The 17894-nt window shown below is 34.3% G+C and overlaps 1 protein-coding gene across 5 annotated transcripts in view; it reads left to right on the top strand.

Annotated features, from left to right (window-relative positions):
- Positions 1–17894, top strand: part of LOC149477613 (uncharacterized) — a 48399-nt gene that overhangs the window by 23584 nt on the left and 6921 nt on the right. For 3 of the 5 annotated variants that reach the window (XM_089710236.1, XM_089710237.1, XM_089710238.1), the window contains 10 exons: positions 4143–4263; positions 6842–6963; positions 10078–10170; positions 10487–10640; positions 12672–12777; positions 14521–14893; positions 15191–15321; positions 15529–15737; positions 16571–16693; positions 17703–17876. In XM_089710236.1, the coding sequence (XP_089566362.1) occupies positions 4143–4263; positions 6842–6963; positions 10078–10170; positions 10487–10640; positions 12672–12777; positions 14521–14893; positions 15191–15321; positions 15529–15737; positions 16571–16693; positions 17703–17876 (1606 nt within the window). The remainder of the gene's footprint in view (positions 1–4142; positions 4264–6841; positions 6964–10077; positions 10171–10486; positions 10641–12671; positions 12778–14520; positions 14894–15190; positions 15322–15528; positions 15738–16570; positions 16694–17702; positions 17877–17894) is intronic. The other 2 variants (XM_089710239.1, XM_089710240.1) reach the window with 2 other exon arrangements.

Here is a 17894-nt window from a genome sequence, read left to right on the forward strand (position 1 = left end):
AGCTGCTATGAAAGACATGTTAAATAGTGAGCTTAAACCGATGCGCGAAGAAATTAAGGATATTAGAGATTCTGTGAGTTTTATGAGCCTCCAATATGAGGATATCTTGAAAGACAGAAAAGAGGACCAAGCAATTATCAAGAAACTGCAAGAACAAAATGATGTTCTGTCAGCCACATTGAAAGATGTATCATCGCGTCTTAATAATTTGGAACAGCAGGCTCGGGCTAACAATATCGAGCTTCAGTGTGTTCCTCAAAAGAAAAATGAGAATCTAATTGAAATAGTTAAGCAAATAGGGAAAGTCATTAATAGTGATGTAAAGGAAGAAGAGATATCCCACTGCACGCGTGTGATGAAATCCAACAATACTAGTAAACGTCCTAAGTCTATAATTGTCCAGTTTAGTACTTCGAAACGCCGAGATTCGTTTCTTGCAGCCTCAATTAACTTCAATCGTTCTAAATCTGTTACTGAAAAATTAAATACTTCATACTTGGGGTTTGATGAAGTTAAATCCCCTATATATATTACTGAACATCTGAGTCCCTCAAATAAAGCGTTGCATGCAGCAACCCGCATCAAGGCTAAAGAAAAAGGCTATAAACATGTTTGGGTCAGAAGTGGTCGCATTTACGTGAGGAAAACGGACTTTACTGATTACATATTAATAAGAGACATCGACTCATTGAATAAAATAGTTTGATTTGTATAATTTAGATTTATAAGCAAGTTATATTTATTGTTAGTAAGCATTAAAATTCAATAATTTAAGGATATACTATCAAAACACTCGCGGTTTGAGATCGAAATGTGAAGATTTTTATCGTAATTTATGTAATTCTATGTATGATGTTATTGTTTTGACAGAGACCTGGCTAAATGTGGATATCGTTAACAGTGAACTTTTTGACGATAGATATTTTGTTTTCCGGCGAGATAGAACGCTTACTAAATTCAATAATAAAATTAAAGGTGGCGGCGTTCTGATTGCTGTCTCAAAGAGGTTCGCTGTTAGTGAACTCGTAAATTTTAAAAGTGATTGTGAGGACCTATGGGTTTCAATCAATATTGGTATTAGATTTAAAATTACATTTTGTGTGGTATATTTACCGCCACCAGTACAAAAACCAGTTCTAGATCATTTTATGGATAATTTTAATTCTGTTACTGAAAAATTAAAAGACGAGCATATAATACTCATTGGCGATTTCAATATGAGCTGTTTAGACTGGTCTCACTTAAATGTTTCTCGTTCCAACGCGTATCCTAAATTATATCAAGATTTTATAGATTTTACACATTTAAATAATTTAAAACAGAGTAATTATGTCCGTAATTTTAATAACAAATTGTTGGACTTAATTTTTGTGGATGTACTTGGTTGCCTTGTAACAGAAGCTACAGATTGTTTGTGTAAAATTGATCCTTATCATCCCCCACTTGATATTACATTGAATTTAAGTTTGGATAGCAACTTAGAACCGAACAATTCTGTCAGATTTAATTTTAATAAAGCAGATTATACGAATATTAACTCGGAGCTAGATTTGATAAACTGGCAGGAACTTTTTAAGGACCTAAAGGATCCTAACCTGATGGTCGATATTCTATACGAGCATATGGATGGTTTAATTAAAAAGTTCGTACCTACAATATTAAACAAAAAACGCAATAAGCCTCCATGGTTTAATAAAAAACTAGAGAGATGTATTAGGGAGAAAAACAAGTACATTAAAAAATTTAACATTTATGGAAACCCCATGGATAAAATAGCCCTTCGTTTATGCAGCAAGCGCTGTGAGCAATTGTCCAAGCAATGCTATAAATTGTATATAAGTCGAATAGAACATAAAATAACGGAACAACCAAAGTATTTTTGGTCGTATATAAAATCTAAGCGAAACGGATCTAGTACCTATCCAAAATGTATGTCAAATGGAGTGACTTCAGCATCTACTGGAGAGGATATTTGCAATCTGTTTGGCTCTTATTTCCACTCTGTGTACTGCCCAAACAGTAACATTCCTGACGGAAATATGCCATCCACCAATTTAAATGTAATGATTAATAATTCTGAATGTTTTCCTTCTTTATATATTGACAAAGATACTATTATCGCCAAGCTTAAAAAACTTGATATTTCAAAAGGGTCAGGAGCTGATAACATACCCCCTATTTTTCTTATGAAATGTGCGGACCAATTAGCTATTCCTCTTTATAGAATATTTAATCTTTCACTTAGCACTGGAATATTCCCAGATAAGTGGAAGCTAACAAGGGTTGTTCCCATCCATAAATCTAACTCTAAAGATAATGTTTGTAATTATAGGCCCATTTCAATTCTCTCAACTTTGGCTAAAGTTTTTGAAAGTATAGTATGCCCAAATGTTCAAAGTTACATAAAAAAATATATATCCGATTACCAACACGGTTTCACTACTGCGAGGTCTACTAGTACTAACCTAGTTCTATTCATAGAAAATACTATTGAATCTGTGGATGCTAATGGGCAAGTTGATGTCATATATACGGACTTTTGCAAAGCCTTTGACAAAGTCTCACATAGTGTACTAATTCACAAACTATCTTCATATGGGTTCACAGGCCATTTTCTTAAATGGCTCAACTCCTATTTGGTTAACAGGTATTTCTATGTTGTTGTTGATGGCTATAAATCTGATATATATGATATAACTTCAGGTGTGCCGCAAGGTTCGCACCTAGGGCCCGTCCTGTTCAACGTTTTCATAAATGATCTGCCAAATGTTTTCCTTAACTCGACCCCTTACATGTTTGCCGATGACCTTAAGTTGACAATGACTATAAATAGCACGGATGATGCTCTGTTGCTGCAACATGATATCGATAATTTGTACGCGTGGTGCAAAAGCAATGGTATGGAGCTGAATATCAAAAAATGTTCGCACATTACATTCACACGTAAGACAAATCCTATCATCCACTATTACACGATGAATGGCTCTCACTTGCAAGTTGAGAAATCTATCAGAGACTTAGGGGTTATTATGGACAAAAAATTGACGTTTGTTCCTCATATTGATGCCATAATTAAAAAGGCTTCAAAATCTTTGGGTTTTATTATTAGAAATACCAAATCGTTCCAAAAAGCTGAAACCAAGATAATATTATTCAATACGCTGGTGCGCAGTATACTGGAGTACTGTGTTGTTGTGTGGAGACCTCATTATGCAGTGCACAGTCTCAGAATAGAGCGAATTCAAAAGCGTTTTCTAAAACATCTTGCATTTTCGGTAGGAAAATCCAAGGAATTGAGAAGCTATAATAACCGTCTAACTCATTTCAAAATTAAAAACTTAGATAAAAGAAGAAACGCATTAGACTTAATGTACTTATTTAAAATTTTAAATGGTAATATTAACTGTTCGGCGTTGCTATCTAAATTTAAAATTAAAGTTCCTTTTAAATATCCACGAAATCCCGTTAACCTTCTATCTGCCCCATTACGTAGGACTGTCCTTGGTTCCAGTTCTCCGATTCCTAGACTCTGTAGAATTTACAATGAATTTGCTAAAGATCTAGATATGTTCTCGCTTAGGTTAAATAAATTTAAGTACCTTGTCCATCACTTAGTTTAAGTTTTTAGATTAACTTTTTGTTTCATGTATAAAACCTTTTAAAATTTAAATGTATGCATGTGGTGTTTACCTACCTTAAATTGTACACTTAGTTTTAAGATTAATTTCATATATTATATACTTGTTTATTTTGTGTAACAATTACTGGTAAACCTAATAAATAAAAAAAAAAAAAAAAAAAAAAAATAAAAAGATTTAGTACATTTAATTATTAATTTAGTATATATAGTATAGCCAGACTAAAAGGCCAGAGATGAGAGACAGATCTTCAAAAGCTTGATTAGCATTCCTTTCAACCACATAATAAAAATAGACCAGATACATGAGACTAACCTAAAATATATAAAACTTAAACTAATGTATTACCATTAAGTGAAAATATTATAACGCAGTTAAGAAAACAATCAATGTTGAATCACTGGAAACCAATTTCTGCACTAAATATCATCTTTAAAAAAATACTCCTTAAAAACTTTCTAACCTACATTTAACCATATTTATAACTTTATGTTTTGCCCGCAGCTGCACTCGGAGTACCGCAGCACGTACAGATGGCACGAGTACAAAGAACAACAGAACCAGCAGCAAGGGGTGGTCAAGCAGCCGGCCCCTACGCCGCCCTCCGCACTGCCTATCGCTAGAGGTAATACAGCAAATGTAGGCAAAATAGTACTTTAGAGTTATAACTTGTTAGCAATAAAAAAAAACAACATCAATTTATGCATACAAAAAACTATACGAATATAATAAAGAATGAAGTACGAAATATATACTAAAGTAAATAGTTAATATCCTGTAGTTCACTCATTACTAAATATGCAGCAATTACCTGAAATGTATACCTATGGGTTCACAGAGAATAAAACAGTAGTTAGTACCAGCTTATTATATAGGAATTGGAACTATAATAGGTAACAATTATAGTTGCTAAATCATACGTTTCAGTAAACATTTTTTAGAATCGTTCAATAAATCATTATCAAAGGGATCCTTGTACATTATTTATGGCAAAAACTCTTTGTCTATATTATTCTGTTTCATATACATATTATAACAGAGACTTGATAATAATTAGATGAAGACGCTATTGAATAAACAGCCTATATATTACTTACCAGCTGTGCCACGCGTTTTTACCCGCGTGGCTCCGATCCTGTTGGTCTTAGCCTACAGCCTTTCTCGATAAATGGGCTATCTAACACCGAAAGAATTTTTCAAATCGGACCAGTAGTTCCTGAGATTAGCGTGTTCAAACAACAGACAAACTCTTCAGCTTTTTATTGGTATAGATACAGAAAACATAGCAGGAACGTAGGAACTTTTGAACTCTTCTGGTCCTATTTCCATTAGAAAGAGTACCTATTATAAACAAGCATTACCTATATAACACCGTACTCATTATATACTTAATAATTAAACATAAACATTAAACTCAAGCACTTATTCAACAATATTTACGTTCAAAACAGCCTCAAAGAGCTTTCCTGAGTCAGACTTTCTAATCTGCTACAAAGCTCTTTTATGAAACAAGACACGCTTGAAGTGCCTTATTTTAGTCTGCTGAAAATAGAAGGTCAATTGGTAAGGTTGCTACAGCGGATCGTATTACATGGTTGTTTTAGAGTTTAAATTTATAAAATGTGGAGAAAATGCCTGTAATTAAAAAAAATAGCAGCAAAATAGCTTTCGTTCTATTTTCTTATGTTCGCTTTTACGCGATTATTATATTATGAATTTGAAAATACAAAACGTTTTTACGGATATCTCCCGACGCGGACGTTTCGATCACTTTACAGCGAGTGTGGTCACGAGCAGACTGTATATTGTAAAATACTAGCATAAAATCTGAAAAAATATTGTAGGTTTAAACTTAAATAAATCCTAAAACAAGTATATAATACTAGCTTTCCGCCTGCGGCTTCGCCCGCGTTTTCAAAGAAAAACCCGCATAGTTCCCGTTCCCGTGGGATTTCCGGGATAAAACCTAGCCTATGTTACTCGTGGATAATGTAGCTTTCGAATGGTGAAAGAATTTTTAAAATCGGTCCAGTAGTTTATGAGCCTATTCATTACAGTCAAACAAACAAACAAACAAACAAAGTTTTCCTCTTTATAATATTAGTGTAGATTTTTTAAATAGACCTCTATCGCTAACTCCCGACTGCCAGCCCTATCTACTCGAGGGTTGAATCTGTTTGTTTACTGTACATGTTTTTTTTGAGCCTGCGCTTAGATAAAGCCATCAAAGTATAAAGCTTCCAAGATTTTATGCAAAACACGAATAAATTTCTTCATTCATGTTTTGAATTTATCGGCTAATATCTTTATTCAGGAAGGAAGCGGAATGATATCATTTAAAATACAAAATAAATTGACACTTGATGTTGATTAATTGCAATTTGTAAATGATTTAGTATAATTTTATCAAATATACGCGAGACTTAAAGAGACTAGAGTTCTAACAGACGAACAGCAAGTTGTGAACGGCAGAGGCTACTTCAGCCGTCGCCACATGTCGACGGCAGTCTTCGAAGACTCCGCCGTTCACAACTTGCCGTTCGTCTGTAAGAACGCTAAGTAGGTACGAGTCGTAGTTATTACTCAATGCCGTACAATATTTTTAAAATGTTATTTTTAAGTTCCCCATTATTAGTATCATTATTATGGGTTTCTTTCAACATTCTTATATTACATATATCGATTTAAAAATCCAGTCCCTTGTCGAAAATACACCATAATTTAAAAAGGTTTCTCATACTACACTATGATTACGGAAGCAAGATCCAGACAGCACTTGAATAGTGGTTCTTTAAACATCCCTTTGTCGTAAATTACAAATCTGTATACATGACTAACAAACTTTCCCGTATCTTTGTTCTATACTATCTTACTATACCTTTATTTTGTGTCACAAGTTCATAACTGGAACTTAGTTTTCTTGAGCAGTAGATCGTCATGCATTCTATAGTTTGATGATTAAGATATACCTACACTACAGGTTCTTTTAATATTTTATTAGGTACATGTCTTACAATTACTAACTTCTACACCAACTGTATACAATACAATACAACTGCAATAAAAAGGCTGTCAATAAGAACTAAATCCAACGACTTTTCGTAATACTTTCTTCCACGTACCATCACCATCTTCTACTCTCTATGGTCTACCAACAGTGCCAAAAAGTGACCATAGACTAAATTTGTTGTACTTTTGTCCAGGAGCAATCGAGCCAGCGTTACCTCGTCGGAAGAAGTACCCCGGTGTCGCGTATAAGACGAATGAGCTGTTCGACCCAGCACCCTCGGATTACATCAGGCCACAGACCCTGGATAGAGCCCGGGTATGTACATATTTTTATATCAGCTTAATATTTTTAAAGTACGTACGTGATCGTATATAACGTTGAACACGCACGAAAATGACAAACATGTTTCTATAGTTTAAGTTATCTCATGAATGGAAATATTGAAGTTAGGTAATTGCCCGACTCGTGTAAGCGGACGAGATATCTATGTTTTATACTTGAGAATGAAAGAGTGCGATTTAAACGGCCGCAGTTTTTATTTTGAGTTTGAGTTTGACGTTCACAATATCCTGTACATACGAAATTAGGGATCTTACATAAAAGTCAGGGTTTTTGTAATAAAAATTATTTCATACCGAGTATAAATTTACCCCAGTACTCTTCAATATTTTTGCAACTGTTCGCCAGCTCAAAATAAGCAACAATTAAACATTAAAAATAAACAAGTACACCAAGTACGCAATCCATTTCATGGTCGACTAACTAATTGCATTTTATAACCTCTAAGAAGAAATTTTTAATATTATTTCGGCAGTGTCGGCGGTGACAATTACTTTGTGAAAGTCAAAGTACAAGGGCAAATAAAAATTTAAAACACAGTAACTGTTAAAGGTAGAAATAAATGTTTTTGTGAAGTTTCTAGATCTCTATCTATCGTCTAGATCTCTATCGTCGTCTCTATCTATTCTAGTTAAAATTACAGAATAAATAGTCAAAATTATTTATACTGACATGATTTTAAAAGAACAACTACGTACCTACAGAGTTTCTTGATTGCTGTTTTCTGCAGAAACTGCTTTCCGAACTGATTGTTAATACAAAATAATAGTATTTAGACGATTCAAAAGCCTTTCTGGAGTCTTGTTAAATAAAATAAAATAAAATAAATATTTGAATTTTATTTAATGTACGAATATATTTTATATTAGGGTAAGCATGCTGAAAGAGAAACCATCCGATTCTTAGAATCCCGGACGATTTGTTCAGCCTACATAAATAAAACCGTATTTGTCTAACCTTCAAAGATTGGGAAAATAAAGTACAATTTTCACAGTGTTATTGAATTTCGCCTTTTATCTGAAATCAAGAAAAGGATCTTACAAAAGATTCGAATAGTTATACTAGGACTATAATAGTTATGCTAGGTTTATACTAGGATTTAGATTTGTCTGGTTGACGTCTCAGCTTCTACTTATTTTAATTTAGAATCTACATCATACAGAGCTTTAAAGCAAAGCTTTAATTCTAAAGTATTATCAGGAGATAGATAGATAGATATTGCTGACTCAGGTTTTTTTTAATGGAAGAAGAAAAAAGAGCGTGTTCTATACCTACAAAGTTCTCCTTGGAATATCATAAAATATTTTTTATGAAATTTAATAATAATTTAATATGACTTAGTTTCATTTACGAGTTAAAAGTTGAAAATATTCTTTTTCTTTTACATAGCGCTTCTAACAAAGACTCTCAAGTAAACATACTTTTATGTACAAAATTCTGTGTCAGCAAACGACTCGTACGTTTTAATGATAGTATTAAGTTCGTACTTTATAGATCAGTTTATTTTCATTACCTAGAGTGACCTGAATTCCTTATTTTAATAGCTTTCTTTAAATTTCTACTGGATTACTAATTATATAGAATTACTACCTACTACCTGCCTCGTTTTACCCTATTACCCCTTTTTCGTTTATTCTTTCCAAGAACCTTACTTGTGTATTAACAAAAACGTTAAAAAAATAAGCCGAATAGGTCGCTGTTCTCGACTCTCGAGTATTGCGCTTAGCAACACATTTGGCGATTGATTTTTATTATGTAGGTATATTATGTATTAACATGTTAGTGGAGTAAGACAACAACGTTTTTCCTGTTTTCAATTCTAAGGTTTTTTATTGGAAAATTTCATAGACCTAACTACTAAGAGCTTTGAAAAACCTTTATTCCAAGAAACTACCAATCCATTACTTTTTCTTTTCAACATTTTCATCCTTTATTTCTGGAATACATGGAAATAGGATGCCTCAGCTCTAGAGAATAGTACAATAAATTTTATTTTTCTGTTAAATGTACAAGCCATTAATTCAAATTTTTTGAATAAAATATGTTTTAAAAGTAATTCGTATTCTTGTAAAGTAAAATACTTTTTAATGAAGGGAAGGACGGATCAAACTACAAAGGTACCTTTTTTTATTTTAACTACAGGGTCTAAAGAGATTTCATTAATTATCTCGAAAGCTTTAATTAATTGTCTCTAATAAGAGAGCGCTTTATGATTTTATTAAAAATCCTTCAATATAAAGACAGCATTGTAATATCGGGTCTTTTGGATAACTTGATACACAATATCTCATCTTTTTACTTAAAGATTCAAAGATCAATATCTTTAAGTAATTCTCAAACTAAAACACAGTAAATATTTTATCAAGTAGGTAACTTTTTATTACATACCTTAAAATTAAAACTGTATATTTTATAAAGTAACTTGATAGTAAGAAGTCGGTTAAAAATATATTAGATCTACACATCGTTACAATATAAGTAGATAGATATTATTTAGATATGGATAGATGGACCTGTATATTTTCCTCTAGCTTATAAATACTCATTATCGAAGAAGTCTGAGAAGTTCCTGTTGACAGCCAAACTAATGAATTCAGTATATCTAGCTGTAGCTTGAGACCTGATTGATTGATATCTGCTGGGCTTTCGAGTAGCATTTATATCATTTATCTAGAGGATCGAAGCTGTCTGAACTATTAATGAAAGTAGAATGGAATGAATATGTAGTGCTACTGTAATGTTTAATATTGTGTTTTTATCCAAAAAAGTCACTAGATCAAACGTTTATCTGTGCTATATATTTTTTTAGGATTTTAAATATGATGATTTCTATGAAAACAACACGATTTAGAAACATAAATTTGGGAAAAGGGGCCCTTAAAAAGTAAATTGAAATTTTTATTAGCTTTTGACTAATTCCATCTGTTAAAAAAAATAATTGTTTTAACTCATAAATCGCTAAAACGATTGACTCAAGAAGCATTGGAAGAATTAAGATGATTCTTAGTTTTGTTCCAGTATAAGACTATAAGTAATATAAAAGCTCCTTTTGAATTTTATAATGGTCTTTTAAATATATTATTTTTGCAGAGCGCTCAAAGAAATGAGACAGACCGCGCCGGGCGGCGCAGCAAGTCTGAAGGTCCTCGCCAGCCACGATGGACTGACACTGTTGAACCTAAGGTAAACATTTAAAATCAGTTTTTTTAAAAAGTTTAAAAAAAGACCTTAAAGTCCAGTAAAAGAAACGTGATAAAAATTTTCAACATCTGTAGCAGAAGTCAATTTAAAAAAAATGTTTAATATATTTCACTTAGATTCTGTAGAATCTAGTGTCGTTGTTTGTCTTTCCGTCAAGTCGCAATGGAGCGAATTCCTATGGGAAAATCCATCATGATGCGTAGGTACTTATATCGCTCTGTAATAAATTCCACGCAGTCAGCATCGTGATAAATACATTGGTAATAAATCATACATTACATTAATATTTTCCACGCAGGCGACCACAGCCCTAGGCGAAGTCCTAGCAGCAAAGGAGCCTGGCCCGGTGAGCACAGAGTACCGCAACCAGTTCGCATGGCCGAAGGACACCACGGACGCGCCCAGGAAGAGCATCTCCATGGGTGCGCTGAAGAAGGCTGCAGCTGCTGAAGGTAAAGGTTTCAGGAATGGACAAAAATATTGAGAATTATGATTTTCCCAGGAAGAGTAACTCCAGAAGGTACGTACGAAGGTATAGGTTTCAGGTGGAATGGACAAAGAAATCTTGACAGTTTTATCAGGTAGAGCATCTCCAGAAGGAATAGTAAATATTTCTGGTGGACTGTATCAAGGAATGCTGGGAATTATTATTTATAGGAATTAATTCACAAGAAGACATCGTTACGTTACCTTAACAGATATTAAATATTGGCTATAGGGTCTTTGGGTAAAAATACTTAATTTCCAACTCGACTTCTCTTGGACACAGAATAAAAAATATGTGTTAGAAAAAATCATATACATATACGATATTACACCTATAAATTCATATGAAAAAGCATGAAAGCACAGAATTCTGAAATAAATAAAAAGGTTGATTTTATTTCAACTTTAACCTACATATTAACATTCACTCAAGGAGATTACACGCGTCTTTGAAAAACTAATCCGCCATTTTGAAACTTACGAATACATAAAACATTTTGCAAATGGCGACCGGAGAGCTCTTAGCGTTCGTTTGTGACATTCCTTTGCTTTTCATGATTTCAGTTGAAATTTTACGCTATGAATTTCATTTAGCATTTTGCACATTTCTCGAGGGTTGAATGTCAAATAAAATATTTAATACACCTTCGCTTCAAAGTGAAACAATGTAGCAAAGAGTTTAAAGATTTTTATAACTACCGACGTAAAGCTGAAATTTTTTGCGTCTTATAAAAAAACTAATTTATGAATAATTATATAGATTTGCTGATAATTGACCTGCAAATGTTATTAAACATATCCAAGATATATATAAATTATGACACCATCATCTTAGTTATCTTGCACACCAATCTCCATCTTACAAAATCATCGATCTATTTGTATTATTTTTTGATTGGTCAACAGATCGTTAAAATTCTAACTACAGAAAGTATCTTTTGCCTCAATTCTTGTTCAAACGAGGACAAGAAAAGCAACTCGAAGTCTTTGAAGAATTGCTTATCTCAATGAATCTCACTTTACATAAAAATATGATCTGCAAGTATCCTTTTACAAGTGCTAAAACGTTTAGCTTAAGAACTTCAAACAATCGAGATAAGAAACTCGAAATTCCGCAAAATAACAACTTCTAGTCGAAAAAGTAATCACTTCTCTCAATCAATCTCACTTCACTACCATAAAATCTTCAAGTACCTTTTAGGAATGATAAAACATTTAAAAAACTTCAAACAAACAAACTCAAAATGCTCCAATTTGCTAAACTCATTGCTCACTCCCAACTCAAGTGAACAATTTGCATTGTTAATGAAACAGTCACTCAAACTTGGTATTCAAATTAGTTGGGACTTGTTGCGTTGACGTGAAATGTGATACTTTACATTTCAACAACTGTCGGATGCTTGTAAATACTTTAATGTAAATAATAAATCAATATGTAAGGTAAGATAAAGATGAATTGGAATGAGAATTAAATACAGAAATATTTACTTAGAATCGTATTTATAGAATCATCCGTTACGATTAGCAATTTGGTGAAACATTATAATGATAAAAATTTAATACTGGTATAAAAGGCAAGCAGAATATGAGTCCTGGCTTCTGCTGGTCAATTCACTGAATAGTTCTTTGATTGAAAATTAAAACATTTATGATATATTTTGCTTGATTAATTTTCTTTATTTTGTTTTTAATTTAAAATGGTTGATTAAAACATTACTACTATAGTTAGTGTGCTATATAACGCTCTCTACGTTAAAATATCATTCTTCTTTTACATGCTTCATCTTTTCTTACCACATGTCACATCTAACATCTTTGTAATTCATGCAGATATCTAAAGATATTATGAGCTGTTTTTCATTTTTTAACTTACTTTAATTTTAACTTCTGATATATTCGCCTTTACATTTATGATCATCTCCATATTCTGGACTGTTTTCCTTCTAACTATTTTATCATTAAAATTAATGCATTAATGATAGAGTACTCCATTCCAGGTTCTGTAGAAGCTGAACCTCTCATGAACCATGTGGACGGTGAAGAGGACCACAAGAGATATATAGAAGATTATCTCTGGAACGGACAGAAACCGGGTGTACAGAGGTACGTACAAACATAATGATGAACTTTTGTATGTATTGGATCTTTACTGTAGTTCAAATGGTTGAAATAGTTGAAAGGAAATGTTTCAAATCTAACATGCATTTTAATTAATTCAAATACTTTAAAATCTTAGAGGTATTAATAGTAATTTACAAAGTTGTTAATGTAATGTTAATAAATTTTATTACAAAAACTATTCGTCGTCCGCGTTCATTCAGTGCAAGAAGATTAGTATCAAAACAACATTTGCAGTCGTATAAAACTTTAATACCTTAGAAACTTTAATAACTAATTGTTTCATCGTTTTAATTTTGTTGTATTTATTGAAACAAATGAATTGATGACATGATTTCAAATATTTCAACTATTTATCCAAGTAAAGATCAATAACACGTATTTTATCGAATCTAAGTACTTTATAACAGTATTTTTTAATAGTTCGAAATATGAACAAATAATAATTTCTTCTACTGTATTTCACGCATATATAAAGTACTTATATTCTTATTTTGTTATGCTTTAGCTTGAACACGTATTCATTAAAGCTTTTATTTCGTATTAAAATTTATAGATTGTTTCCCATATCTATTTTTATTGCATGCTTTTGTATCCTTATCACATTCCTCACTAACTCGAGAAATATAATAACTATTCAAATATTGGCTAATATTTCTAAAGGAACAGTCTATATTTCTCATCTTTCCCTGGTGATAAGCGCTTTGCTTTGGCTAAAGCAGCTTCTTTGCTACACATTCATATAATCAAGTAATTAATAAACACAGACCATACCCGAGTAAACTAACACAAAATATCTATATGTATATAATATCTATTATTAATTATTAAAAACTCCGTAAACTTCCGGGCGTATAAATATATATTGTATATATGATTTATCTTTCGATCTAACCTAAAATAATATGTAGTTAAAAAACGTTAACTTTTCAGGTTTCAGAAAAAATATCGTCACTGCTATGCTTTCAAATCTATGTATAGTTTGTGTACTAATACAATAGCGGAGGAAATTTTTACTGAATCTCGAAAGAATATTATGCAATTTTTAATAAATAATATGCATACCAAAATGGATGTAAAGTCCGTTTTGTATAAATATTTTCCATGAACAGGCCAAGTCAAGTCATTCGGGCCAAGGTCGCGCAATTCTCAGAAGCAATACAAAATCTACACAATACATTTGGCTCGCTATTGTTGTAGTTTTATCTGTGAATATCTACACAAAAAGTTGTCGTATCAATCGCGGGCTGCTTTTAATTAACACCAGAAGCAGCTCGTTATACCCGCGGCCACAAAGATCGCACCGTTTTCAGTAAAAGTTTCCCCGTAACTGTTCTGCCCTATCTTTCGTTCCGTCATCTACTGGGTACAGCAGAACAAGTCTAAATTTCGTTTTTGATATTTGCTTTTATCTAAATCTTCTCACGGTGGCGGTTTCGAGGCCGAGTAGAATTAGATCAGTTAGTTCGGAATGTCAGCTATAGACTGTCGATGTGACCTGCACCTTGTCAATGTGAACGTCCAAAGTTTTTGTTAGAATGTATTTCGTTGTATCACCTAACACTTCCGACACGGCGGCCCTTCTAGACTCCGAGGACTAACATCCCGACCGCATTGCGCGCTTGACAATTATTTGAGCATGATCACTAACCAGGCTCGGCGCCAGCCGTTCGTTTGCCGCATATCATCGTAACGTCCAAGCGTCTGACTTGAAATCGAATTTTGCAGAAAATCGACGTTCCGTAGCGCGCTATCGGCCCTCATATACAACGGGGAGGATCGTTCCAAAGATAATAGGAAACGTTACAAAAGCGAGTACAAAAAGAAATTTAGACCGTTCTCTCAATACGTGTACGAGGCGTCTAAAGGGACATTTACGAAATGCAGGGGGAAAGGGAAGTCGAATGAGGAGGCGAGCGAGAGGTTGGTGGGCGAGGGGGAGGTGGGGGGAGGCGGGGGCGGGGCGAGCGGGGCGGGCGGCGCGGCCGAGGACAGCGCCAGCACGCTGCGCGCCGCCGGCCTGCAGCCGCTCGGCCTCGCGCAGGGCGACTCGTGGTACCGCGAGGTGCTCGACCTGCGCAAGCGCGCCGGCGAATACAAGGTCTGCGCTCACTTCACTTACCCTTCTTCATCACACTACACTCGAACAGGATAGGTATCTACTATCGAATATGACTGGAAGTTTGATCTTATTCAGCAAATCCTTTTGTTACTATTTGTCACAAAACGGTCCACCACAAACGTCGAACCCCAACAGTATTAACACAATGAAGTTAGTATTAGATTAGGCAGAATTAAAATCACAATAAATCACTTCACTATTGTACCGCCGATCAAATGTATCCATTTGTGACGCGGTGTGATGCCACCGCTTCATACCGATGCCATTGTTCGACAGTACCGCGGCTGGGGGACCGAGCTGGCTCCGGACCACATCACTCAGCTTTACAATAAGCAAATCGAGCTCTGGTACCAAGTGTCGCGCCGGTCCTCGCTGTCGGCTCTGTCGCTCGCTTCCACCAATCACAAGTAAGTGATGCACTAGATTGTACGCACTGGCTCGGAGGACCAAGCTTATCACGTTTGACGATTTTGGAGCATTATGCTCCTTTCGACCCACATCCCGGCCCATAGCTAATGCGAATAGATGGCTTGGATTGAACTGAGCACCCTAAGTAAACTGAGTTGTAATAAACTTTATGTCTATCATAATAAGAAGTATATTTGAATCTTCAGGGCGCTGCCTCGTGACGAAAAAGATGGGAAGGAGTCGAAGAGCCATTCCCCGAAGAAGTTCAGGTCGTTCCGCTCGGCACCGCACCAGTCCATCCACGCCAAGCTGCAGGAGACCAAAGCTTTAGAGAGATCTCCTCACAAGACCTCGCCTCAGAAGCAGAGGAAGAAGCTGCAGGGCCACAGCTTCGATGAAGGTGCTGCCCAAGAAGGTATGTAACATTTTGTCACAGATATAATATAATTATGAAATTGATTTCCTATAGTTTTACAATATTGCTTACAGTTCTTTATAACATTGTTGTTTTCGACAAAAATAATTGTCAAATCAGTTTTGAACAACTAAGGCAAAATTTATTATTTATAATAAAATAAAAAAAACTGTCTTATACTACAGCACTTCTATTGAGATTCTTGCCGATTTTTCTACATGGAAGCAACAATCCACATCGGTGGTAGTTTTGAAAATGATAAAATTTTCATGACTAAAACAGTTTTTGTGTTTGACTTTGACTTTTATACTTCACTTATACCATTATACTTCACTTTGGGGCGATATTTCAACCCTTGTTTAAAAATTATTCCTAGAATAACGTATTTAACAACAATTTCAAAAATGTGTTCTGTGCCTATCTTTTGACATTTTACAGGTGACATGTTTATAGTGTAATACTATATTTAATGAAACTTTTTTCACGAAGGATTGAAAAGTCGCTCCTGTATAAAAGTCACTATACTTACACTATAACAATACTTACACTTACGTAACAAAATGTATGAATTCATCATAAATAAAGATATATTTATTTATTACTAGCGGTCCGCCCCGGCTTCGCCCGTGGTACATATTTCGCAATAAAAGGTAGCCTATGTTCTTTCTCAGGGGCTAAAGATTATCTGTGCCAAATTTCATCAAAATTGGTCCAGTAGTTTATGCGTGAAAACCATACATACATACATACATACATACAAACCTTTCCTCTTTATAATATTAGTATAGATTTACTTATATTATTATACTTACACTTACACTTACTTACACAAGGCGCTAAAGAGGGCGCGTTCCGCTCGCCCCGCCGCCGGCCGCGCTCGGCGGACCCCGCGCCCGCGCCCGCGCGCCACCTCCCCAACGGACACGAGGCCCACGCGCGACCCGTTAAGCCCACGGGTGAGTGTACTAGTGTTGTGTACATGTTGTTTTTGTTGGACATGTTTAGGATTAATAATATTTAAAATAGTTGTTATATGTGGGATGTACACATGACATGACTTTTGACAGAATTCCTACATAGTTATACAATGATTATAAAAAAATTAAATTGATATAAAAATTCAATCAAATAACCATGAAAGTAAAGTGTAATTTTTAAAGTAATAAAAAACAAAATACATATTGTATAACGTTTATTTAAAAATAATAATTACAAAATGTATATCAAACCAGTATTCCCCGTATCTATCCGCTACGTTATAAGCTAGATACTTCATTATTAGATATATCATAAACTGGACTAGAAGTAATTTGTAGCTCCGTTTTCTTAAATGTTATAATTTATTGACCAAGAACGATCACGTTGGAGCACATTTTACAATACATTAAACAAGTACATGATAAAAACCTATTGCACATTCCGTTTGCGCGAGTGAGCAGTATTCACTATTCAGTAACCTCAATATTGTCACTTTATTAATCCTATAAAATACGACGTAAGCCTGGAAGAGATCTGTACGATAGCTTATTATGCAACGTGTTTGCCAGTCTTTTAAATTATTTAATGTTTTTTTTTACTAGATACCATATTCTAGTATTATAGAGACTCTATTATAGAGTCCTTTTATACGGATCATATCCACAATGTTCGGTAGTTTTGTATGATCAAACAATAAAATAACCAAAAATCCATCTTTCGTATTTACAATACTCAAGCTTAAGCTCAGATTTGTTCGCGTAATCGTATTCGAAAAAAAGGCTATCTGAAATTTAATTCATATTGAAACCTAGGACTATCATATTGCTATAATTAATAAATGCTACCTGAAAATAACCAAAATGTGCTCCAACGTGACTTATTATGATGTGATACTAACTTCAATGTATTCGAGTAAATCCTGCCTGTTGCCTGAAACCCTGCCTAAAGTCGTTACTGTAGACATTCTAGTGTGCTATTTCTTCTTAGGTTTGCCGTTAAGTAGGGGCAGTAGTAATAGGGTTAGGTCATCGTCAAGGGGGGGCAGGTCACCGTCCGCGCCTCCCAAAACTGGGCCAGGGGCAAATGGGCCAGTTGAAGTGAATGGGACGATAGAGCGGGGCAAACGCAGCCGCAGTACTTCAAAAGTGGGCATAAAATTGGGTGCGTAAGGTTTTCCGT

The sequence above is a fragment of the Colias philodice genome, chromosome 24 (assembly GCF_061535455.1).
Source record: "Colias philodice isolate Cphi_HAF_F1 chromosome 24, ilColPhil1 Martin Lab GWU primary, whole genome shotgun sequence".
In the NCBI taxonomy this organism is placed as follows: domain Eukaryota; kingdom Metazoa; phylum Arthropoda; class Insecta; order Lepidoptera; family Pieridae; genus Colias; species Colias philodice.